Source organism: Ailuropoda melanoleuca, chromosome 5, assembly GCF_002007445.2.
Source record: "Ailuropoda melanoleuca isolate Jingjing chromosome 5, ASM200744v2, whole genome shotgun sequence".
Lineage (NCBI taxonomy): Eukaryota > Metazoa > Chordata > Mammalia > Carnivora > Ursidae > Ailuropoda > Ailuropoda melanoleuca.
In genome coordinates this window covers 98,024,844-98,051,931 of record NC_048222.1, presented here as the reverse complement: position 1 = coordinate 98,051,931, position 27,088 = coordinate 98,024,844, and the positions used below count along the sequence as shown (strand labels likewise).

Genomic DNA, 27,088 nt, shown 5'->3' with positions numbered 1-27,088 from the left:
GGAATATTATTCCGTTCTAAAAGAAATTAGTTACTAAGCCATAAAGACACAAAGGACTCTTAAATGCATGTTACTAAGTGAAAGAAGCCCATCTGAAAAGGGCAGGAACTTGGTTTCATTCAATGCGGTTTGCACAAAATACTGCACGGAGCCTCCCGCATAGGAACTGTCCAATCTGTGAGTGACCAGGTGCATGCTCTCTCCTGATGTTCTCTATGTCTTCTTCCTCCAGTACCAGACCAACCTTGATTCTGAGTAAGCACTCAATAAATTCCTGATTTTTAAAATGATTGGCGGAGAGGTTTTTGAAGGAAAGGAAGGGAACTGAGTTAAACTGCAAAGTATGGCAGATCTTTCATAGAAAAAGAAGGATTGGTTGCGGGAGCAGGGGGGACACTCCCCCCAACCACTCCGCTGGCACAACCTACCTCAGGGGGACGGTTATCTGTGACATTCCACGTGGGAAATAGCATGAGAAAAGGCAAAGAAAGGAGAATTCTGGCATCTTCTGAGGACATGGATAAGAACGTCCCAATAGCATGGAGGTTCTTGGGACGTAGTTGGCGTCAGGCTAGTAAGCAAGGTGAGGCTCCCATAGAGAGAGCTGTACCTGCCAGAATGGGACTACATGTGTTAGCATAATGGGAGGAAACCACTTTTTTGAATGTCTTTGTATTAACCTTCTCTCCTCGTTCTTCATCAGTGGTTCCCGCGAGTGGCCAGGATGTCAAGTGCTCCCTCGGCTATTTCCCCTGTGGGAATACCACCAAGTGCTTGCCTCAGCTGCTTCACTGCAATGGTGTGGACGACTGCGGCAACCAGGCCGATGAGGACAACTGCGGTGAGTGAAGCGCCCGTAGTCACCGTAGTCACCGCAGGACCCGGGGCGCAAGCACCGAGAAGGTGAAGTCGCTGAGACCTCTCATAACGAGACGAGAAAAGGGGAAAGAGAAAACTAAGTGGAAATGCAAAATAGATGTCACTTAAGGAAATCTTACATTTCTTGTATTAGCTTAAAATATCCATTCTTTTCGATGTGTTGGTCTCACAGCCAATATTTCAGGAAAGTGGCGATGGCGCACAGAGTGAAGTTTTTTATCCTGCAAACCGGCCCAGGTAGCGTCTTACCGGCAGAAGGGTGTGGAAACGGAGACTATGGGCTCTGGAGCCAGAGTGCAGGGTTGGAACTCTGGTACAACGATAACCAATGATGTAGTCTTGAGAATGTATTTTAGTCTCACTTTGCCTCCGTTTCCTCATGTTAGAAAAGGGTTTGGAAATTGTCCCTACACCAAGAGAACTTGGAAAGATTATATGTAAGGGATTAGAAGAAAGCAGGCATACAGCGGGTGCTAGTTAAGTGTTAACAGCTATCGTCCTTTCTTATCCTTTGCTTACTACAGTTCTTTTTTTTTTTTCAGTTTTTTTAATGTTTTTTTTAGTTTTATTATGTTAGTCATCATACAGTACATCCCTGGTTCTTGATGTAAAGTTCGATGATTCATTAGTTGCTTGCTACAGTTCTGAAGGACAAAGGAGACCTCCTCGAAAAGAACAAACAATAAGTCCAGCTTACCTATTACTTAACCAACAATCATATCTATAATCTTATAAAGCCAACAAATAGGGCTTCCGGCCAGCTAGAATATCTGGAAAACTTGGCTTTCAGTTAGAATTTTGTTCAAATTTCTGAAGTCTCAAAAACAATAATTTATAAAAGAATTTCAATTGGCTGGATTTGACTTACTAGAAAAATGAAGTTTGGTTAATAATGTAAAATAATGAGATTTCTCACTCATGGAGAAATAAGGTACTATATTTGGAGGACAAAGACATGCATAACAATTTGAAATGCTGCATAAATAATACACTGAAGGGGACTTGATGTTTTCACTCTCTCAAATATTAAAGACTTTTTAAGGCACCACTTTGAAGGAGTTAACTCTTCTCAGTTTGGAACATTGTTTCTAGGGGGTGGAGGTTAACTCAAAACACGCTTTCTAAACTGGTGAGCTTAAGCTAAAACTGCCTTTGATTTGGATGGCTATATATGTGTGTTTTCTTCTTTTAAAAAATATATATTTTAAAATATATATGAATATAGGGACCCCTGGGTGACTCAGTCGTTAAGCATCTGCCTTCGGCTCAGGGCGTGATCCCGGCGTTCTGGGATCGAGCCCCACATTGGGCTCCTCTGCTGGAAGCCTGCTTCTTCCTCCCTCAGTCCCCCTGCTTGTGTTCCTTCTCTTGCTGGCTGTCTCTATCTCTGTCAAGTAAATAAGTAAAATTTAAAATATATATATATGAATATAAAATATTTAAATATATATTAATTGTAAATGTATAAATATAATATATAAACATATTTTATACATAATATAAAATATATATAGTATGTGTAAAGATATAAGTATAAAAATATAAATATATTGTTTTATATATGATCTAAATATATATATTCTCTCTTGTTAGTACCTGAATACTGAACGAATTAAAAAAACAAAACAAAACAAAGTTAAAGGCATTCTGCCCACTGACAGCCACTTCCCCCTCAAGCTGCGAGCAATTCAGATAGAGTGGCCTGAGACCTTCCCAGCAATTGAAATGTTGGCAGGAAGCAGGAAAAAACGTGGTGGGACAGGAAATTCACCACCAAAGGTAGTTTCTCAGTGAAAAAAGGCTTGGGAGCTCTTGCTTTAGTGGTAACTTTAAAGAAACCAAGTAACAGAAGTAACAATCCTCAAGGTGATAATCCTTAGTTATTCAAATTTCTCCTATTCACCAACCAGCAAATTCAGATGGAGGCACTATGACATTGGAGTGTGGAGATCAGGCTCAGATCTGGACTTCAGTTGTGGCTATGAGAGGGAGAAATGGCTGTTTTCCTCTAGGTGAAATGGGAATAATAAAAGTATCTGTGTCCACCTGGTCTTAAAAAGATTCAATGAGATACTGTATCTTAGATGCTTACCCCAGTACTTGACACATAATTAGCCTTCAGTAAATGTTAACTTGTGTATCAGCGAGCTCTTATTATTACACACTTAGTGACGTAAGAAGGAATCATTTATTTCGCTGTCCATTCTGTGGGTCAACAACTCGGGCTGTGCTAGGCTGCGAGCAGCCCCGCAGTCCCCAGCTCAGTTGGACTTTCTCATGCATCTGCGGTTATCTGTGGATCGGCTTTGTCGTCATGCCTGGGACCTCGGCTGAGATAACCAAAATGACTCAGCTCCAGAGTGTCCCCCCGCAGGCTAAGCCAAGCCTGTTCTCGTGGTAGAGACAGGCCACCCAGAAGTAGTGAACTGGGAGCGTACAAGACCTCTTGACACCTGGGCTCAAAATTGGCACACTCACCCCACGTCCTTGCCAAGGCGAGTCACAAGGCCGGCCCTGTTTCAAGAGGTGAAAGGGACCCCTCCCCCTGCTGAGAGGAGCTGCAAAGTCACACTGCCGGGGGCTTGGGCAGAGGGAGGGCGGCAACTCCAGAAGCTGCAACTCCGCTTCTGCGCCTTCTACCATGGGCGCTATTATCACTGTTTTTCCCAAGTTGATGCTAGCTCTCAGTGACTCAGAGTCCCCACCTGGTGACTTTAGGAAGTCCTGTCAGTTAAACAATTTAAAATTTCTAGTAACAGCCATACTTTACTTATTGAAACAGCAGCTGGTATTTGAAGGAATGAGATCTTTCCGTGTTCTTGCTTTTGTAGTTATACGTTTATATAAGTAGGTGTGGATGTGTGTGCGCGCGCGTGTGTGTGTGTGGGTGTGTGTGTGTGTGGGTGTGGGTGTGGGTGCGCGTGTATCCTATTGATTATGGAAGAGTCAGGAGATACATAAGCTTTCCCACACCTTCTGAAAATGTAATTATAGTTTATTTGGGGAGAAGATAAACTGTGTAGATTTGTATATTTGGAACTTGATCGTGTTAGTTATCCTGATTAATTATCCTGGCGAATTTTAATAGAGAGACTATAACAGGGAAAATATTAAGGCCTATTTCTTTATACTTAGAATTTGAATTCTGATGACAAGCACCGGCTTAACTCTTGTGAAAACAGTATCAATTGGAACAAAAATCCGGTTAGAGTTGTATCCATCCATCATGATTTCTTCTTTTTCCATCTCTTTGACTTTTTCTCCCTCCCAGTTTTTTTCCACTCTCCGTGGATATGAGGGCCATTCTCTCTCTTTTCATCTCATCATATCCATGTGTCTCCCCACTTCCATTCTGCCCTGTAACTGTCCCCATCCCTTTTTTCACTCTCTCTTAACTTCCCCTTCTATTTCATGCTTGTCTTTTCCTCTCTTCTTTTCTCTCTCAAACCAAGTCCATCACAATATTCATAAATTAGACTTTAATTATCATTTAGCTCACCTCATTAAGTTTGTAACCTGGTTGTTGAAAAGATTTTAATATCTTACCTCCAAAGAAAAAAAACCCAAACAGTTGCTTTTAATTTCTATGTAGTACTCAACAGATACTTGCTACCCCTACTCCACCCTAGGGCTGTGTATACCATAATACTGGCTTGTATTTTATGGTCAGTAGACTGAGGTTTGAGAAAACGTTCAGGAACTTCTATGAATTCCCTGAAAACTATAAAATGCTGTATATTTGTGCACATGTAAACTTCCAATAAAAACAGTGTCTATAACATCAACTTTGCAAAAGGTTTTATAGTTATTGAAAGGCAAAAAAGATTCCTAATCCTTGTCATTGACTAAAACAGAAATCTCCTTAAAAAAAACTATTCAATCCTGAGTTGGAATCAATTTCCCCCAATTAGCACTCCAAATTCACTCATGTAAAATTATTATATTGTCAGTAGTTTACAAAAATAATCATAACAGCAATAGCGACTTTTCCTTACCTTCTCTAATTTCTTTTTAAATAGAAATAGAATTGTTGGAAGATTCCTCAACCAGGCATCAGAAAGTTCAGGCTCAGATCCTCGAAGTGCCTCTTTCTATCTGTTGTTACCTGGGCAAATCATTTTTTGGGTCAGTCCCATTTTCCTTATTTGTGAGATTGGAATAACAAATTTGTTGTGAGAATTAAGTGAATTACATGTATAAAAATGCATATATATGTACATATGAATACACACACACACACACACACAAAACAAGCAATCAATCTGTGCCGATTATTGACCCTATATTCAGTAGTTACTCTGGAGTTTACATCTTTTTAATTCGATCTCAGGAATGTTTATATTTGATTGGACTTCAAAACAGGAAAATCCTGGTCTATATGTATGAAGGGAAGTGTGAAGCAAGTTAAGTCAAAACAGTATAAGCAATCTGTTCTGAAAGTTTTGCTGATTTGTTGTCTTAGAGACCCCTGACATGAGCAGGGAATTCATTCACAAAAATAAAATATTCGGTTCACAGATGAAATAACTCAAGTTCTAGCTATAGGTGTATATAAAGACCTTAAATATTGGCATATGAAAATGAACAGCATTTTGTTTAATCAAAAAGACCAATTATTAAAAATACAAGTGACATTTGAAAAGCAATTAATATTAAAATGTTTTTATTAGACCAAAAAGAGTATGCTATTTTAAAACCTCCTTTATTCACCATTGCCAACATTTGAAAACTCCCAAGTCCAGTTTTGGAAATATGGGTGAAATCATAATCTCTTCTTATGAAAACACGTCTATGTAACAGATACTATGTTAAACTATTTCTGGTTTTATATCAGAAATATATCTCTCTTGAAGTGCATCTAGATCAGCGGATCTCCCAATGTAGTTCTGGACCAAACCCCTTAGCATTAGCCATGAAGTTGTTAGGAATGCAAGTTCTCAGGCCCCAGCCCAGCCCAATTGAACCAGAAACTCTGCCAGTGGCTCAATGATGTTTCTGCAGGCTCTTCAAGTCGTCCCGAGGCACACTACATTTTGAGAACCACAGACCTACACCCAAGTGAGAAGAAAATAAGGACTGCATGTGAAATAGTAGCATCAGCTACTAGAAATAAACTAGAATCAAGTGTTCCACATGGTATGCCAACCTGCTCACTTGCTAACAAACTCTATTATCATTACTATCAAAAGTGCTCGTTTCCATAAGAAACACTGACACTGCATTGGTTGCAGTCATCTAGAAACACACACACAAAAAAAATCTGAACTCTGGTCAAAACCTCAACAATGGTCAGCCACCATGCTGTTACTGGAACATCCCAGGAAGGAAAACACAAGTTTACCACCACCTTTAAGGCCCCGGTGATAAAAATGATGAAATGCAGTTATTTCTCTTGCATGTTATTACTGAATTCCCTTCACCAGCTGCGGGGTTGTTTTTTTTTTTTTCCTTCTCATTTTATACTATCTGGATAATTTGTGTTTCCCTGGCTGTTCATTTTTAAGGTATTCATGTTTATATTCTGTTTAATGCTAATTAAATTAAGTCAGAAAGTCGGTTCTTTTCAGAATATGTAAACCTATGCATATTTGAATAAGCAGCATTAAATATATTTACAATCACATAAAATGCAGTACCTTAACATATAAATAAAAGAAAAACCAACAGCTAAAAAATCACTTTCAGAGGGATCATTTACGACTTAACAGTATATTGCCAAATTAAAAAAAAAAAATCTTTTTGTAATGGAAGAGGGGGACTTTTCCTTAATTAGAACTTTTAAAATACATCCAAAAAAATACCTCCAAGCTATTTCACACTGACACCAATAATAACTATTAAAGTGGAAAAGTAAGTCAAATCAAAATAGTAGTAATAAAATTTAGCAGAGTCACCAAAAAAATGAAACACCATTAAATAAATTAAACTGATTCCCCATGTATTGAACTAAAATATGAACTAAATATATTTAGGAAAAAAAATACAACTTTTGTGTTATCACAGGCATTTTAAAGAAGCACTCTGATTTGGCTATTGAATTCCCAGTTTTCTTTAAAAAGATAAATTCTTGATAATGGGATAGTTTACTGAATACAAAAATAAAATAAAATGTCTCAGTATAAAAAGTATAACACATCTACTCACTGAATATTTTTCAGGACACAATGCAAACGAAAGCAATAGATTTAAAGTTTTCCATTGCATTCACAAGAATCCCTTTTTTTCCTAAAATATTTGGGCAATACAGAATTTATAGATGTATATAGACATAATTTGTCAAAATCAAGTGCACCATTTTTATAATAACTTTGATCCTTACTGATAAACTTCGATATGGAAATGAACAATTTTTTCTCCTGAGTTACACCATTTGATATAATTCCCATACAATTTCCATCTTTTTGCCATGTATCTCTAACCCATTTTTCATCTCAGAACTGTCATAGATGCAATCAAACAGGCTAAAGACCAAATAATAATAATAATAATAATAATAATAATAATAAAGTCTTAAAGAATCACTAGAGGAGTATTTGTTGCAAGAATGACAAACCAAAAAAAGAGGGGCCTTTCACTTTTTCAGCTAAAACTCTCAGATACTTGGGAGAATACATCTCGGTAAATACCAAGGGAATTGGATTACAAAAAAGGTGAGGACCCTCACTGAGAAATCATTTATGTCCATTTTAAACTGAGGGCTAACTCAGCAGTAAAAATGAAATACTAAAAAGTATAATCAAATTCTCAGATAAGATGGCACTTATTCACTACCTCTAGGTTCTTATTTAAAAAGAACTCTGCATTTCCAGATTAGAAATTTGCTAGCATTCCTTCTTTTGTATTATAAGCAGATGGTTATACAAAAAGGGCTCTGCATCAAAATTACATCAGCCCACCTCATCCCCCTCTTGGGGCCAAGTTCAACTACTCTACCCCGAAGACCAGAGTTCTGATGCCGCCCTCCGTAGACTCTTCAAACATTTCTCACTTTAACAGAGGAAAAGGATGAAGATGTTTGTTATTCTATTTCTAGGTTAGTATTTCTATAATCCACAGGGAAATAGAAATCTCTTCTAATACATTTTGGATGGTGTAGTAGGTAGGTATCTGCTAAAAATTTACGTCCACCTACAACCTCAGAATGTGACCTTATTTGGAAATAAGGCCTTTGCAGAGGTAATGAAGGCAAAGAGTTCCTGCCTTCCCCTAGATTCTGCCTAGGGAAAACAGAGGGCAAGAAGACCCTTCCACTCTCCCTCTCTTGTCCAGGTATCTTGTGCAGACAAGGAACAACAAAGCCTGCTGTTCCTTCTTTTTTGTTTTTCCAAATCTCAATCTCAAATACAGGCTTTTGAAAGTCAAATGCTGAGAGTTTCACTCCTTTTGTTATCTTCAAGTTTCTGCTAGTCCTTTCCCCAACGGCAATGAAAGTGGAAAAATTGAGCTGCCTCAATTTTTGAGGACAGAGAATGCAAAAAATTCAAGGGAAGAAAAACTTTGTTAAAACCCCCAAATATTTTCCTGTCACTGGGTTGGCACTTCCTAATCTATGAGAATTAGATACACAGTATTTATTTATGAGTGTGATGGTGATGATACATATTCTTAAATTTTAAAAAGATTTTAGGAATGTTTGAAGTGTATTCAAGGACTCCTTTAATTTTTAATTGGGCCTGAACTAAAAATTCTGGAACACCAAATATTCCTTCATTTCCTAAATACAGCTTTTTTATTCAGCTGTCAGAATGATGGTAATGCCGTGCAGTTTAAGGTAGAATTTAGCTCTTCTTCTCATTTTAGAATATTCCATTTAAAGTTGGTGGCTTGCCTTTTTTTAAATTAAAAATGCAAGAGGAAAAGTGACACGGGTCATGAGTATGTATTAATACACAACCATGCATTGTATGTTCAAAAATACCCGGTTTTCTATTTCTTATTCTCAAAATAGCATTGGAAATACCCAAGTAGCTGAACCGTTGACTTTTCTATATACACAAACCTCACTTTATTTTGTTAAGTTTTTATTTAAATTCCAGTTAGTTAACGTACAGTGTGATATTAGTTTCAGGTGTACAACACCTGTGATTCAACACTTCTATACACACCGGTGCTCATCACAAGTGCACTCCTGAATCCCCATCACCTAATTCACCCATCCCCCCACCCACATCCCCCTGGTAACCATCAGTTTGTTCTCTACAGTCAAGAGTCTGTTTCTTGGTTTGCCCCTTTCTCTTTTTTTTTCCCTTTGCTCAACAAACCTCAGTTTAACCTCAAGTTCGTTTATCCAACAATGTTTAACACAGTTTGGGTTGACTTCACCAAGACTTCCATCTCAGAACATTTCTTACTAGATAGGCCACCGAGTTTCCTTAGTGGCCTTAATGTCCTTTAAAATAGGCCCAGGTTAACGTCACACCCCTAATTTCTTCAGAGTTGCCTCCAAAGGTATTAAGCATCTACAAAGGGGCTAATGCATTCTGCCCAGCAAACTACTATTGTCATTTCAAATTCAAGGAGATCCCACATAGTTGACAGAATTGTTCTGCCTGGCCAGTCAGCAGCCAAAGGTTTTTTCTAATGGCCCAGGGCACCTTAACTTTGGGGATCATTACTTTCTGAGAAAAAGATACTCCCTATGTCCCAAAAATGGTTGCTGAAAATTGAGTAAATGTCTAAGAATCAGAAATGCCCCACTTTACGTAAATCCAAACTTTATATAAATTATTCATTCATTAGTCAGTAAGTAGGTATACGCTGTAACCCATGAGACTTATGCCTTCATTTTAATAAAAGAGGAGACCGGTTCAATGCAGCATGCTTATATCCTTGGGACCTCCTCTCAGATACTCAAGTCCCTTAACTTTTAGTTATTCAAAATCAAAATATCAAAGGTACCCAGGAGTGGCTCCTGCAAATCTGTGGGAACTTTGGGAAGCCAGCTGTCAGAACTAGAGGCAGCACTGTGGGGGCTGGTGAGAGGTGTTAGAGTTCTGAAACCCCCTCCCCGCCCCCCCCCCGCCAAATCCTGATCTTGTAGGTCTTATGGAAGCCCAGAAATCTGCATTTTTAACAAACACAGCAGCTGAATATTACACGCTTTAACATTTTGAAATGATTCACTACCCGATGCGCAGACAATTTTATTGCCATATTCAGAACACCTAGAAAGTGATTGATGAGTGCTGAGGGATGGTTTTCAAACTTCAGCATGCCTCAGATCAGGCTTGTTAAAACCTAGATGGCTCGGGCCCATCTCCAGTTTCTGATTCAATGCCTCTGGAGTGAGGCTCAAGCATTTGGTTTTCTTCTAAGTCCACAAGTAATGCTGATGCTGCTGGTCCTGGATCAACGTTTTGAACACCAGTGACCTAGGCATACTCTTTCTAGTGCAGATGCAAAAGCAAACACTTTCCAAAATGTATGGTGTCCCTCTAACAAGAATTCAACAAAATTCAAGATATTTCTTTAATGCTTGCTTTCTCCTTTCCTCATGCCAGCATGCATTATTAATCCTAAGTGGAGATATAGCATACAGCATTTCCAAACATATTTCACCACAGACCTCTCTTCTCATGGAGAATCCCAGGAAACTATTTGAGGAGAGCCTAATATAGCACCGTAGCAAGTTAGTGCATTGAAGAAACTTGGACCTGGGGTGTGCCCAGCTGGTGTGTGACTCTAGATCTCAAGGTCGTGAGTTCAAGCCCCACTCTGGGCACAGAGCCTACTTAAAATAAATAAAAACGTATTTTTTTAAAAAAGAGAGAAGAAAGAAAAGAAACTTGGACCATTCCGATTTGCATCCACACCTCAACCCTCGAACCCCCACCCCTGCCCCACACCCCACACCAGGGCCGGGAGAATCTGAGAGCGTGGAAGGGGGAGGTGACTTGTCCAGAATTCTAACTGATGTGTAATCAACTTTTCCATAAAACTAAATTATAACAAATACTTGGTGCAAGTGAAATACTGTTTTAGTTATTTCCTATACCACATTTTAAATATGTTTAAAGTGCCTCTGTGGTCACTGAAGTATATAAAAAATGCATGAGTTTATAAGATTATTCCCTACTATACTCTCATAAGGAGATCAAATGCATATATAAATAAGCATAGTATGAAGCAGATTACAGTAAGTGTAATAAGAAAGATATAAGCAACGTGCCCTTAAATGAAGGACCACTTGCATTAATCTTACTGAAGTGTTTGGACTACTCACTATTAACAATGAGCAACTTTGCTGAAAGAAAAGAAGTATGCTTTTTCTGACCGACAGGATTTTTCTGTTACTAAATCTAGCTGCGCTCCACTGCAAGTGGGAAGGACTCTAGCTGTCCTCCGGGGTGAATTTCATAATGCAGTTCTCCCAAAACTTGTTCTAAGACTCACCTGGGACACCTTTGGAAAATACAGATCCTTAGACCCCATACTGACCACATAAATCAAAATCTCCAATAGAGAAGCCTGGAAAACTGTGTTTTCAATAAATGCCCAGTTCCCAAATTTTACTGTAGAAGAAGAGACTGGGTTTTCTCTGAGGTGTGTTGAGGATAGAGCCTCATTCATTCATTCATTCACTCGGCAAATATCTACTAAGCCCATGCAGATGTTTCTTGGTCTGTGTCATTAATTTTTATCCACACTGTGTTAAATAACAAATATTCAACTGAATAAATTGATCAAATTGGCTTTATTTAATGATTTACGAATCGAGCAGCATCCAAGCTAGCAGCTAGAAAGAAGCTTTGTAGAGCTGTAGAAAAGGAAGGGTTTCTAGCGGCTCCTGGGTGGCTTAGTCAGTTAAGTGTCTGTCTTCACTGAGGTCATGATCTCAGGGTCCTGGGATTGAGCCCTGCACTGGACTCCCTGCTCAGCTGGGAGTCTGCTTCTCCCTCTCCCTCTGTCCCTCTCCTCTGCTCGTGCTCTCTCTCTTTCTCAAATAAATAAATAAAATCTTTTAAAAAAAAGATCTTAAATAAAAAAAAAGGAAAGGAAAGGTTTCTAAAGGCCAGAGGGAACCAAAAAAAGGAAATTATTAACAAAGAACTCATTGTTTTAGGCAAGGTTACCCTCCCAAGAGAAACAGAAAGGGTTTATCAGCGGATTACCTCCCAGCGCTGACCCAGAAATTTCAGGTTGGCTGGTTAAAGGTCACATTCCTGGGGCATTAAGACTGCTGTTAGGTTAGGTATTAAATCTCGGGTTGCTGATGTGGGGATTAGCAACAGTGACACCATTTGGGACCTGCTGTCTCCTTTTTAACACTAGCATCGTTACATCAATTTTTAGCTAGAAAAATCGCTTTTATAGTAAACATATATATCTGTCATCAATGCTGTTGATGCAGGAATACCAACATATAGGAGCCCATAATTCCTACCACAGTGTTCTTTGAGGACGGTGCTCATTACTACCCTGCGATACCTCAAGAGAAATCAGAGAATCAAACTTCAGTGGGATCATTACTCAAGTATGAAAAACCATTCTGCTCACTGCCCCAGACGTCCTTAAAAATGAAGGAATTAAAATATAGAAACACATATACCAAAAGCTGTTTTCTTAAAAATGCTAACTTTCCAACTTTGCGATTTTGGCTACAATTCCCATGTTCTATGTTCCTGCCTTCTGGCGGGAGGAAGTAATGGGTGGGAAGAAGCAAATGCTTTGGGAAGACGGAAAGGAAGGTAAAGCTAATTATTAAAAAGCTTGTGTGTTTGAAGATGTTGCTGTTGAAAAAGAAATCTCCCCGGAAAAGATATGTTCTATCTTGGGGAAGCATAAGCAGGTTTATCCTGTTTCTTTCTGCATTTTAAAATTCTCCACATCTATCCTAGTATCACCTCTTCTTCTCTTTTTTCTCTCTTTTTTTTTCACTCTGTGTGTGCATGTGTGTGTGTGTGTGTGTTGTGTGGAGGTTCAATAAGATAGAAAGGGAGAGAAAAGGAACAGGATTAAGAAAAAGAAAGAGGGGTTCCTGGGTGACTCAGTCAGTTAAATGTCCAACTCTTGGTCTCGGCTCAGGTTATGATCTCAGGGTCATGGGACTGAGCCCCCCCAGGGTTCCGTGTTCAGAGGGCAGTCTGCTTAAGATTTTCTCTCTCCCTCTCCCTGCCCTTCTCCACCTCCACCCCCATCCCACTTGTGCTCTCTTTCTTCTCTCTCTAAAATAAATAAATAAATCTTTTTTTCAAGATCTTATTTATTTATTTGAAAGGAGAGAGAGAGAGAGCACACAAGCAGGGGAGAAGCAGAGGCAGAGGGAGAAGCCGGCTCCCCACTGAGCAGGGAGCCTGATGCGGGACTCAATCCCAGAACCCCGGGATCACGACCTGAGCTAAAGGCAGACGCTTAATGAACTGAACTACCCAGGCACTCCTAATAAATAAATCTTTTTTAAAAAGGAAAAAAAAAAAGCAAAAGAGAAGCAGGATAAATAACTATATTGTGTGAATTTGTTGAACCAAAATGTTGCAAACAAAGCCATATACAGTGAACCCCTTAAAATAGAGAGCAATGTTAAGGGACAAAGGATTAGCCTAGGGCCCCAAGCCCATGATTTTAAGCCCTGCACTATCAGTTAATGGTAAAAATGCAGCACATTGAAATAGTTCATTTGTAGAAACTGAGTTCAATACAGGGCCTGCTAAGAACCAGAGTGAACGAAAACCAACATCTACTGGCACTGACCCAACCCCCTGATCTCATAAATTTCCCAGCAGCGGTGAAACACTAACCACAGAAACAGCCCTATGTTCTGGAATGTTGTCACCTCACCTAATTTCCATTGCTGTTTTCTGAGGTCTGGGTGGATGTATCAGGGATGTGAACATGACCATGGGGGTGTGTACGTCCTCCTCCTACAAAGCCAACAAGGCACTGGCAGCCTGCAAGGAGAAATTCTTCAGACCTTTGCAAACCACTTCCTCCCTTGCTCTGTAGATACACAACAGGCTTGCTTATAAAAATAATTAATGACTCAACATACCTAGAGCCAAATGACTTATCTTACTCGTTTTCTTTATAACATTTATAAAAGCATAAAAAAACCATAACATAAACATGAAAATTAATATATTTTTAAATTAAATATTTTTAGTAATAGTTTAATGATTTACAATGCTTTCACTGATTCCATAAGTAACAATGGTGATGAACGTAAATTCCAGTTAATAACTACTTCTGGTTGTTATTTTAATGAATTTTTGTCCAGCTTACACAATTCTGATGTAAGAGCCTCAATAATGGAAATGAAATAGACAACAGAAAAATAGGTAATAAACAGCAATAGCTGGGTATTTAAAGCTGACGTCACACCAAAGTTGGAATTCTGTAGGTAGACTGTCAACTGATAAATCATGTATTTGGCCTAGAAAAGAGAATATGAAAATAATTTTATTATTTTAACTCTTCAGTAATCTTTAGTAATCTGTTTCACTTAAACTTCTTGGAGGCAGTTTTTCCATCTGTAAATGGAGAGGACAATAATGACTGAATAGAGTTATGCGGAAAAATTAAGTACCTACTACAGTGGAGAAGGTGTGTGCTAAGTACAAGTTTTCTCAGTGCTACGTGCTAATATTCAATTCCTCTGTTAAAATGGGGGAATCAAGGGACACCTGGGGGGCTCAGTCAGTTAAGCTTCTGCCTTCAGCTCAGGTCATGATCCTGGGATTCTGGGATCACGTGCCGCAGCATCGGGCTCCTCGCTCAGCGGGGAGCCTGCTTCTCCCTCTGCCTGCCACCTCCCCTGGCTTGTACTCTCTCTCTCTGGCAAATAAATAAATAAAATCTTTTAAAAAATTTTTTTAAATAAAATGAGGGAGCCAAAATCTTTCACAGAATTCTCCTTTCTTATATCTAAAGATATGAACCAAGTTTTTAAAAGTAAAAACTTGCTAAAAAGCCAACAAGCACAGACAAACCAGGAAAGGGGGACAGGCCAATGCCATAAACCAAAACCTGACAGCCAAGGAAACAAATAGAAAATTCTGCACTGGATCTTAGCCAAAGGTCCAAGAAGCAATACAAATAGATAATTCTGGAGCCCAGAAGAGTAAAACGTTTTGTAAGTCTCCTGACCCTGTCCCCAGAACCCACATGGGAGATGTAGAAAAATGTTGAAAAGTGTCATCATTTCTGTAGCAAGACCACAAAATTAACTACACTGAAGCTCAGAGTTTCAGAAAAAAATTCACTGCTTTGTCCTCACTCATTGGGAGCTTGAGCTCCCAAAATGCTGTAAATGTCCAATCACACTTAAAACCATATTTTAATCCAATAATTCAAATGGTCTCTGTATCTATCAGGGTTTAATGCATAAAACATAACCCATTCCAGGTATGTTAGACTGAAATACTTACAAAATCCCCAGTAAGGCTGGGAGAGTGGGCAGCAGCAAGGTTCCCATCGGCGCTCTTGAATCCAACAGCACACCAACATGGCTGCAATCCAGAGACGGAGACAGTGGCTACCGCCACCACTGCTGAGCCTGCTGCCCCTGCCACGAGCACAGCTGCCTCTTTGCCTCCACAAAGCTAGTGATGCCCAAATTGCCCTGCCATTGCCATGATTGCCTCTTAACACAACGTCTCTGTTTTAGACATACCAGCAGGAAAATGATCTGTACCTTTCTTCTACCAACCAAAATGTGTGTGAGTGTACCCCATCCTGGCTGTGAAGGAGATGTGAGATGTTGTAAGCTTTTCAGTCTCTGCTTTTCAGGAACACACCAATGAAGGGGGAATTGAATGGAGGTTGAGCAATTCAATCTACAGTGTCCACTCCAGGTCCATTGCAGTTCTACAATACAATGGTCGTGTCCCTCATAATCTACCCCTTTGGTGACTCAGTCAAGACCCATACGCATTTCCCTCTCAACTTTATTTAGCCTAAGGCAACGTTGAGTCTTGATTCAGTCAACAATCTGGCAAACTATTGCTTGAGCCAGCATACGGAATCCAGAAGCCTGTATTAATGAGCTTTGCCCAAAGTTATAGTCCCTCCTCCTGGTCTAGTATGCTCAGAAATTGTTCCCATGAAATTTCCTTGGGTTTCTGCTTATCTAAAAGAGCAAAAATTTTTGGTATGTCAATCTTCACTTCCTAAGTCCGACTTATGCTTAGCTTCTGGGGTGTGCTTATAATAGGCTGGGAGTCAAAGACGACTGCTCAAAGTGTGAGGCCTGCAGAGACTTCACAAGTTATTTACCTCAAGTAAAGTAATAGTTGATCTCCAACAAACTACAGCAAACCTCATGGGACGGGATGAGAGCTGTTATGCTGACAGGAGAGGTTGCCTGGGCTAAGGATTTCGAGTATTCAAATTCAACTCAACACATTCAAATATCCCATTACAGTTCACAGGGTCTCTCGCCTTCCAAATGAGTGTCCTAATGTTCACTTAAAAGAGATAACAAAACATGAATTAGGCTTATACTATAACCTCGGTAACCCATTGGATCAGATTCTATCTGATTTGAGTTTACATCAACCTTGAGATCACAAGAGATAAAAGATTATCTTAGAGTGGTCATGGAAGCTCCCTGGTTCTCTGAACTTTTTCAAACTGATAATGTTAAATGCTGGGCTTATCATTTCCTTGCTTTAATCTGTCCAGGACATCTCCATAGCTCTCTTATTCCACAACCCTTGAAATTCCACATTTTCATTCTAATGATTTATCATAACAACCACTTTGCCAGAGTGTAGCTTTCAAAGGGGCATGTCATAAGGAAGCCATAAGTGATCATTTAAGTAACTTCTTTGTCACACTGTGCCATAACCTCTGAGAGTCCTATTTTCTGATAGTAAGAGTATTGCCACTATCCTCAAAACCAACTAGGTCAGCTCATCAATCCAATGTTTCCATCCTTGAGAGTCTGTTATCCGCAATCCCCTCTGAGAGGAGGAAACAGAAATCACTCTAGATTGGGTTTTGGTGGAGGGAACCCTTAAGAAAAAAGATATTTCATGCAAGGAAGAAGGTGTTTATAGAATCATTGTAAAGGCTATAGAAGCAGTAGTCAGGAGTGGGGAACAAACCACCATCATTGCAAGCTCAAGATCAAGAAGTATCTACTGCTGTTGCCACTAGTCACTAGTGTGTCACTAGTACTGCTAATCATCTCTTTACCTGTGAAACTGAACCCTGAGGCTGGCTGCAGTAACTGCCCCCACTCGAGCTAGATACCCACAGTACTGATATCTACAAATGTCCAGTCTCACTTGTGTGCATCCAAATAGTAGAAACTTATCTATAACAAGAACCCGAGCGGCTTGAGGTCTGGAAAGCATAGATTTGAGTTACCAACTTCTGAAGAACGAGAAAGCATTCTAAACCCAGCGTAGAAAGAGGAGGAGCAAACTGCACAAAATCCACCATGGTCTCAATAACTTGTAGTCTCTATTTGGCTGTATAAGCTCAGTCTTCCCAAATTTCTCCCCTTCCTCTTGTTTCTCTGCCTGAGATGTCATCCTCATGATGTCAGAGGCTGGGGAGGCACCCTGAACTGGTTCTTGGGTATTCAATGTCTGGTATTTGCTGTTTCTAGGATGTCGTTTCTGGCCACCTAGTTACTAGTGCCCAGCTGGGGTCTCATGCTGAAGTCGCAGATGGTAAACTTAAGGGCCATCACTTATCTCCCTCTGAATTGAGATCTCATTCTATTACTACGCTACCTTTATCTTGAAGTCTTCTGTAATAGACAAAAGAGTTTTAAAACTAATGAAGCATGCTAAAGGAAGGAGACTATTTTAAATACAATGTTTAAATAATCTCTCCAATTTTTCACTTTTCACGGGATTTCTTTATAAAAGGAAGTCTAGTTTTACAAGTATAAATAGCATTAATCTTACGATACCTTTCCTTTTCCAAAGATGATCTTCATGGAGGAGTTAATGAGTGAGGAAAAATGAGAAAACAACCTGGAGAAGTGGGGAAATCGTACAAATTATATTTCATCAGATATGAGCATATTCCCAGAAATGTAACCTTTCAATTTCGGGCAGTTTGATAGATTGGGGGGACCATTCACCAATCCAGAGAATTTAGGAGAAGTAACAAGATTATATGGAAAAATATAATGAGTTGCATTTTAGAAATGTTGAATTTGAGATGCCTGTAGTAAACCGAGTGCATATTATCACAGTAGGAAAAGTGCAGGCTGGAGATATAATTTGGAAGTCCTCTGATAAGAGCTAGAAACATGGAAATGATCAAGACCATGTCACCAAATCCACGCAACTGTACAAAGTTGTAATATCTGGATTCAAGTCTCTGATTTGAATTACACATCCAAGGAAGAAATAATTTATAAAATCACTGCTAGATTTGGAGCACCTGGGTGGCCAGTCACTTAAGTGTCTGCCTTCGGCTCAGGACATGATTCCAGGGTCCTGGGATTGAGCCCCGAGTCGAGCTCTCTGCTCATCAGGGAGGCTGCTTCTCCCTTTCCTCCCTACTCCTGCTCTCTCTATCTCTGTCACTATCTCTGTCTCTCTCTCTCAAATAAATAAGTGAAATCTTTAAAAAAAAAATCAATGCTAGATTTAATACTAGTTTATAAAAACAGAATAAACTTTATAGTTTTTATCATCTGCTCACATGTTTATGCATCCTTAAAGAGTCCTGGCAACATTCTGAAAAAATTTTAGAACCTCTGGAAAGGATTACATTCGAACTCTCCCAGTAGAGGGAAGGCTTGTACCACCTGCAAAGATCTCCAGAGAAGTTGTGCCTATGTCCCCATTCATAGTACATTTTATCACATGAATGGCTTCATTGTCTCTTACGTTTAAAAATAACTAAAAGGTCATAAGGAATTTTGCGAAGGAAAATTGTTTTCTTTTTTCTCCCCAAAGAAAGACTTTTATTTTTTTGTGTTTTTTAAAATAATACAGGAGTTTGTTATGAAAATCAGAAAATAGGGCGCCTGGGTGGCACAACGGTTAAGCGTCTGCCTTCGGCTCAGGGCGTGATCCCGGCGTTATGGGATCGTGCCCCACATCAGGCTCCTCCGCTATGAGCCTGCTTCTTCCTCTCCCACTCCCCTGCTGTGTTCCCTCTCTCACTGGCTGTCGCGCTGTCACATAAATATATAAAATCCTTAAAAAAAAAAAAAAGAAAATCAGAAAATATAGATGAGAAAATATGTAACCATTCAGAAGAAAATTCCTCTTAGAACCATTCGTGACAATATAGTACCCTTTTTTTAAAAAACGGAATGCAATCATGCTGGGCATGTTACTTTTTTCTTCTCTTCTTTAACAATCATGGCTGTCTATCCATGTCAACATACCTCCAATGTCGGTTTAAATGATAGAAGAAGACTGAGGGAATCATAATTAATATGCTAGGAACAATGTGCTGTATTTCAATACTTAAGTAAGTACTGTTTCCTAAAATATGGTTCAAACACTACTTGCTGAAAAATCATCTACAGTGCCCAGAGTGGAGACTTGGGGACTCCTCTCAGACCTATAAAACCAGGACCTCCAGGTGGGGGGAGGCCCAGAAATTTGCATTTGTCAACAAGCTCCCAGATGATGTTTATCTCACTAAGTCTGAGACTTTCTTGTTTCTTTTAAAGAAAAGAACTATTTTTCCCAACACACCAGAATATTTCTGTTTTCTTGAACTTTTCTGCGCTCTGATTTTTATTTTAGGAGACAACAATGGGTGGCCTTTGCAATTTGACAAGTATATCGCCGGTTACCACAGAATGACTTCCCCATATCCCTTTGAGACACAAACGTCTGAATGCTGTAAGTAATCAGAAGGATTGAATCTCCTTTTCCTGGAGTTCATAAAAAGATACCATGTTTTTAAAGGTTGGATCCAACATATTTTTTTAAAAAGGTAAACTATAGTTTTCTAACAGCAAACTCTATTAGACATGCAGCCTTAATTTGGGGATTTCATTTAAAAGTGAGTCAGGGATCTTAAGTATAAAAGCAATATATTATGCCAGATATTGTTGTGAACAAAATTAATGTCCCTCAGTCAGGGTTGCTATTGTATGCCCCTTTTTCACAATCATTATAGACTCTGATAAAAAGGAAACTATAGAAGCAGGAGAGCAGAGAAGCTGTTTACATTTTAATGTTTGCAAGTGAAAAAGCTTCTGGGGTCTAAACTACTTTAGAACTACAAAAAAGCCTCATTAATTATAACCTGCCATGCTTAGTCATATACTGAAAACTTCCAAAAACACTGGAGGGTCTGTGGGAGGGCACAACCTCAGGACAGACTGTGAATATTTTAGAACAGGAAGATCTTGTAAATAACTCCTTTTAAATAAATTTTGTTTATTCTAATAAATCATGCAAATGTAAATTTGTGCTCTGGAGTTATAATTGTGGTCCTAACTTTACAAAACCTTGGTTAAATAGTGGGGGGAGGTGGATCCTTAATTATAATTTTTCCTTTGTGTTCTATCACAAATTGTAAAGTCCAGCTTTTTAAAAAAGGTTTAATGTTTTTTTGTCTTCAGTATTCAAATAAGATTAATAAAAAAAAACTAACAGTCCCCAGTTTAAGGGAGCATATATCCATCCTGTAAACCTACCGGCTACTCAGCAATCTGTCTCAGCCTCACATTTTCTCACAGAGACCAAATTACTTGATCATTGAAAGGCTAAAACCTTTTGGGAAAGAAAAAAGGTAACAGGTATAATTTACCTGCTAATATATTGCAAAAAGATTAATGGATTATGCCATGTTATCTCAAAACATAGTTTTTATTTTATTTTATTTTATTTTTATTTTATTTTATTTTATTTTTCTCTTTCATTGTCTAGCCTTTTCATTTCTTAAATTTTAATTGAATCTTTTTATATATCCTTATTCCCAAATGGATTTTAGGCAGTTTACAATAAAAATCTGGCTACTAACAGTTAAGCCATTAATATAACATATAAGTTATATAGTTAAGCCATTAATATAACATATAAGACAAAAATTCAACAGTGAAAGTGAAAGGGAATGGGAAGAAAAAAATTATTTTTCACTGAGAAAAGTTCAATAACTGTGTCTAAAGCTTAGTAATGAATTTTGTAGTCATCGGGCTAAAGAAGGAAGATAATGGGTTATATAACTTTTATAGCCTAGCTTGTAAAGCAAAAACAAACAAAAGGGGGAAAAAAACAGATCAAGTGAGCAAGAGAGATAACTTTTTGCCTAATCCTGACTCTGGGAGAAATGTGTCCTAAGTATAACTACGTGGGAAGAATGGAGCTACACAGTAAATGACATATCAAAAAAAAATAAAATTTTGTCAACAAATATATAGTTTTCAATTGGAGTTCTTTAAAGACAGTTCAAGAAGGGGTGGTAATAAATAATTAAATGTCTTTTTCAAGCATTAAAGCAGTATAAAACAGAATGGAAAGAGTAGTGTAAACTTTGGGGGTGAAAAAGTTCCTATTGTACCACTTCATTTAAATCAGATTATTATAAGGATTTATTGGAAATTAAACTGAGAATGGCTTATAATAATTTTTGGCTGGGTGAAAGAATGTGAAGAATTCACATTTATAAAGTCATCTCTTAAGAACAATATCATGGAAAATGTATCTATCCTCAACCAATATATTATTAAAGTTTAAATTTGAAGGATATGGAAAGTACAAAGACTTAGAAAGAATTGTCTGTTTACTCAACCATAATTTCACCACTCAGAGGCTACCAGCATTAACTTGCTGGAACATTATTCATCTTTTTTATTTTAACATTGTTGAAATTTCTTGTACAAACCATTTTTATCATATTTTCACTTAGCATTTTAGCATAATCAGGTATCCATGCTGTCACAAGCTCTTTTTGAATATACTATATAATATATTTTTAAGTGTCATAATGTGCTTAATCATTCTTTTGATGCTGGATATTTAGGTGTTATTTTTTCATTTTTCCCTATTACAGGTAACTCTGTAATCAACATACATGAATTATCTTAACTCCGTCAATATAAACAGAAAAAAACATGCTGGAAATAATGCTAATTTCATTCCCTCCATTTTTACCCTTCCTAGTCTCACTCTCAAAACCTTCATCCTCTTTCCCAACCCATACCCTTCCTTTCCTACAACACTCATGTTAGATGTGGCTTATAACTTGGAGACAGAATCAGTTTTCAGCTTCAGAGATCCATAGCCAAAATGGTTAGTTACAACCATAAAACTGTTTAAAAGTTCTTGGCAGAGACTCTGTTTACAAAAAACACAAAACGTAAGTTATGATTTTGATCTCTTGTAACCCTGAAAAATAGTTGGTAGAGTTATTTGGGAGGAGAGGAAGAACACCTGTCACCCCATAGCTGAGCAAAGGGATATTTACTAGGTCAAAGTCTCCTATTTACTAGCCAACTGTGCTCATTAACAGTCATCCACCAGCTTTGTCATAGAAAGCTCTGCTTTGCCTTTAAGATACTTCTCTGCTCTCAGGAAGATTTACTGTAAAGATCAAAAACCGGAAGCCTGCAAACAGGAAATTCTCATAGAAAGTTTTGTTTGTTCTGTGATGTTTGTAAAATATTTTGAGTTGGCTACTATCATTTTTTAAAATAGGTAATTTTAGGTACAACATTGTATTTCTGGCTTCTTTGAGAAAGTTGGTTGACTTGGCTACACATGCTCCTATCCTAATACGGCAACAGGAGAAGCTGTTCCACTGGGACATCTGGACAAGGCCTACACCTATTTTGCCAGTGCCCCGTAGACATGAGTCTGTCACCGCTGCTATACTGGTTAGGGTTTCAAAGTAAAGGTAGAGGGGAAGCACTCTTGGTGGCTCTCGTTAATCAACCATTCCCCACAAAGGCAGGAATCAGACTCTATTATACGAATAACAATCCTATTCTACTATTGAGCTACACGAACACATCATAACAAGTCTCTAGTAGACTTTAGAACTATGGATCACATCTTTAAAACTACAACTCCAGCCCTGCAAGACGGCCAAAGGCCTATATCCAATTCTCCCTCCTCCCGACACTAGCAGTGAGAAAGAATGCCTGACTATGCATTAAAAAGTTCACTCCCATTAACGACGTTTTAGACATCCTTACATCCCTACATAAGCCAAAGAAGATCATTTTTAAAAAATCCTTTAAAGAACTCCTGAATTTTCCAGAAAAAAAAAAGAATTCCACCAACACTATAGTTAGTGTTTAGTTCTCTTTCTTGCTAGTTAAAAATGACTTAGTCTTCCATTAAGGGTTTGATTATGCTATTAATAAATACTTTACCTTAAGTAGCAGCTTTAATATGGACATTAAAGCCCATCACATACTATCATGTCACCCCTGGACATAACCATTCTCCTTGGGTGACTGAAAGCAGATGACTTCATTCATTTTGCAACAAATGGAGAAGAGCAGTCTGCAATTTACAGAAATGCATGGGCTGGTCAATGTGTCTGTTTTCTTATCTTAATGTTGTAGCATCATTTTACCATTAAATTAAAAGCAAACTTTGTAACCTTAATTTAAAGCATTGCCCATATTGCTTAGGTGAAACATACTTTTGTACTAAATAATTTTCTCATAGCTTCTCATTTCTTTCTTTTCATTACCCTCCTCTTCCCGATCCCTCACTATCCCCACTCCTTACAACTTCCTCCTTATTCAGTGGTCGGTTCTGTGCCCATGCAATGTCTTTGCCGAGGTTTAGAGGTTGACTGTGATGAGACCAATTTACGAGCTGTTCCATCAGTTTCTTCAAATGTGACTATAATGTAAGTAGAAAAGAATGGCTTCATCCTGACAGCCAGAATAGCACCTGTAAAATTGTATCATAATTAAGGCCTTGTCATTATTAATGCATTTTTATTCAAAGATGATGTCATTGTTTTCGGTCAATTATAATGATTGCTGCTATTTATTTTACATTTATTAAATGCTAGGCCCCACTCTAAATTATTCTATATATTAATTTATTTAGTCTCTCATAATAATGCCATGGAGTATTTAGATGTATTAACTTATTTAGACCCTCATAATAATCCTATTTGGTACTTAGTATCATCACATTTTATCTAAACAAAAGATGTCATCATTTATGCGCTACTAAAGAAAAAAGGCTGCCAGTTAAACTATTATATAGAGTTTTCTTATTACAAGAACTGACGTTTATTGAAAAAGTTCTTTTAAACTTTGTTGGAAACACTCTTATCTATAAATTAAAAAAAGAAAACAAGCGAAATAAATTGGGTAAAATATTCCCAGAACTTTACATCTAAAATCTAACTCTTCTGAATCACGTTTGACTCAGAGATGTTGATGTTGTTTTTTTCCTAAGTAACTCAAACTTGTGTACGTAAAAGAAAATTATCCTCATAATAAGTGGTTTGTTGATCCAGTACTAATTTGAATTCAGCAAACTTTAGCTACACAGTCACACACATTTGACTGAAACTTTTCAAAAGAAATCAGTGGAGGGTAGATATTTTAATCCAATGTTTTTGCTGAGTGTTTTGTTTCAGCCAGATGTTTTCGTGCCGTATGGCTCTGACTTTTGAGTATATGAAGACAAAATAGGAGTAATTCTTAAGTTTACAAATATGGGCAAGTCCTGCCTTTGCCAGCCCAAACCACATAACAAGCAACTCATAGCCTTGAAATATAAGAGGCGCAGAGAGCTAGAGCTCAAAGTTCCTGTAGACAGTGGTGCCATTAAATTTACAAAGTCTGGGGGGGGGGGGTTACTCAATTGATGGTGACCTGAAGAATTTATCCAAATTGGTAATGAGTTAGGAATCTTACGTCAAGCAGGTTAAACCACAAAGGCTTGTTTTCCAAAGTAGGCGACAATCCCACCCGAACTAAGGCTAGCATTCTATCCTATCCTCAAGTCACCACAGCTCTTTTTCAGAGTAATTAGTCTTACTAGAAAACAAGAATAATATTTTACTAGAATAAAATAATAATCTGAGGTTCTGTGGAGTTTCCATAATTTAAATCATGACTGGACCTGCTCGGTATAAAAATTGAGATGATTTCATTCTATTTTCAAAGAGAAACATTTATCACCCTCACTGCTTGTATCAAATTACCAGAAAAATCAGTCAAAGAATAGCCTGAGGCTGCCAGTCTCATTTTTCACTTTCTTACAAGTAAGAATTGAATCCATTCTTCTACAAATTAACTAACTTTTGCATAAGAAAGGAAGAAAGGGAGGGAACTGGAGGAATGGAAGAAGATAGGAAATGACTAACCCGTCATTTGCCCCTAAAGAATACCCAAAGGCATTCGGATTCAAATAAAAATATAAAAACGTTCTGGCTCAGTACATTCATACATACATTCATACAGCCATTAGTACAACTGTTCATACATACATTCATAAAGAGGTGTGTGCAGTCCTGTGGGCCACCAGGTTTCAATCCTTGGTAGAGAGGAAAAACTGGGATGGGACAGCTCCTGGCGAAGATGGGCTACAGGAAAGCGAGGAAGAAGGAAAGATCCAAGATGACTTCAGGGTTTCCATCCTGATTAATAGAGTGGTGGGAGAATGGGGAGGCTTGGTGACGGTAAGTGGGAAAGATTAGGACTCCAATTTTAGATGCCTTTTTCAACTTGAGGTTAACAGGTCAGTCAGTAGAAATTCTCAACAGGCATTTGGAGATGTAGAAATAAAGCTCAGGAGTTTGTGTCTGTAATACTTTATTTTTTGTTAAAAAATAGCAATTTCTTGTTCTTTGGGTTGAGCAGCTTGATTCAGGCTGTCCATTTCCACTTTGCTCCGCAGAACTCCAGCTCCACATCACACCTCGCCCCGGTCTTCATTAAATCCCATACAGAAAAAGAACTGTAGGCTTTACAGCAAATACATTAAAAGAGTGAATATCAAATTTTATTACTGAGCTCATTCCATATTTTGAATTGGAACTCTCATAGGGAAATGTCAGAAACGGACTAAATCATATATAAGTATCAAAGAAACCAATAATCCAAGTAATATTTATTGAAGTTGGGATTTTTAAGACATTTCACATAAATGCAATTGAACAAAAGAGACAGATAAATATGATTATATGCATTGTTCTGGCTTCCTAAACATCAGTTTTGGCTGTGTGAGGGCTGAGTGTAAGATCCTAGAATTTAATCACTAAACTATATAATCTAACTGTAAGAACTTTCTTTATCAAAACTACAGCTAGCTTTGATAATAATAATTTAGGTAGTTTCTCTCTCTCGCACACACACACCACTTTGTAAAGAGTCAGACTTGGAATATTATATTTTAAAACACAAGAATTTATCACATTAAAAGTTTTTTGGCTTGTCCTATTCAGGAAGAATAACACCACCTACCTTTTTCCATTTCAACAGGGTATTATGAAAATATGGAGAATGCTATTTGTTGAAATATTTGACATCATTTAGAAAGAAGTAGCCTATAAATCCTAGGCACTATTAATAAAAAACCAACTTTCTAAGAAACATTATTTAGGAATCCTTAAATGAGCTTTTCTTCCCTCCAGAGTAACCTTTCCACTCAGGTGCAATTATCCTCTTCCTCTTGTGTTCTCTCATAGAACCTCACTTGTGTCTCTTTGAAATACATCAAACATTCTCCCTTGCGGGTTGGGATTCTAATAGAGGTAGATTGGGGTTCTAATCTTCTCTACCAGAAAAAGGGAAGTGCCATAAGCTCAGTGGGGACCTACAGCTTAGCTTTTCTATATATCCTCCAAAGTTCCTAACAGAGTATAATAAGCTCTAAACACTGCTTTTTTGAATTGAAGTCACAAGAAATTTAAATTTTATATTTTATATAAAATAAAAATTAAACAAGATGATGGCCTTTTTAGCCCTGGACTATAAAACTGAAGTTATCGTTCAAAGAAAACTCTCTATTTATAGACAAAATATGTTCTTTGTCACCCAAATAGAGTATAAGCTTCTTAGAAGCAGTGACATTATCCTTTTTTTCCAAAGTGCAAATGGAAGACATTCAACATACGTTGAGAAAATGAATGAATGCATGAATGAATGAACATATTTTTAAAACACATTAAGCTCTTCATCAATATTTTTAATCAACTATTCAGCTGTTTATTTTTATACAGCACAAACATGTAGAACAGGTTGTAAAGCAGATTTGAAGATCCAAACGAGGTGAGAATGATTAGTAGAACAGGAATTCTGAATTAGCTAACATAAGGAATGAAAGAACGTTTAGTGATAGCCCAGCAGCTAAGAACTCTC

At 37.9% G+C, this 27,088-nt stretch overlaps 1 protein-coding gene across 16 annotated transcripts in view; it reads left to right on the top strand.

Annotated features, from left to right (window-relative positions):
* Positions 1-27,088, top strand: part of RXFP1 (relaxin family peptide receptor 1) — a 98,064-nt gene that overhangs the window by 31,320 nt on the left and 39,656 nt on the right. For 13 of the 16 annotated variants that reach the window (XM_034661444.1, XM_034661449.1, XM_034661448.1 and 10 more), the window contains 3 exons: positions 704-841; positions 19,545-19,643; positions 23,508-23,613. In XM_034661444.1, coding sequence (XP_034517335.1) covers positions 704-841; positions 19,545-19,643; positions 23,508-23,613 — 343 coding nt within the window. Of the gene's footprint in view, positions 1-703; positions 904-19,544; positions 19,644-23,507; positions 23,614-27,088 lie in introns of those variants that run through there. The other 3 variants (XM_011228020.3, XM_034661454.1, XM_034661455.1) reach the window with 3 other exon arrangements.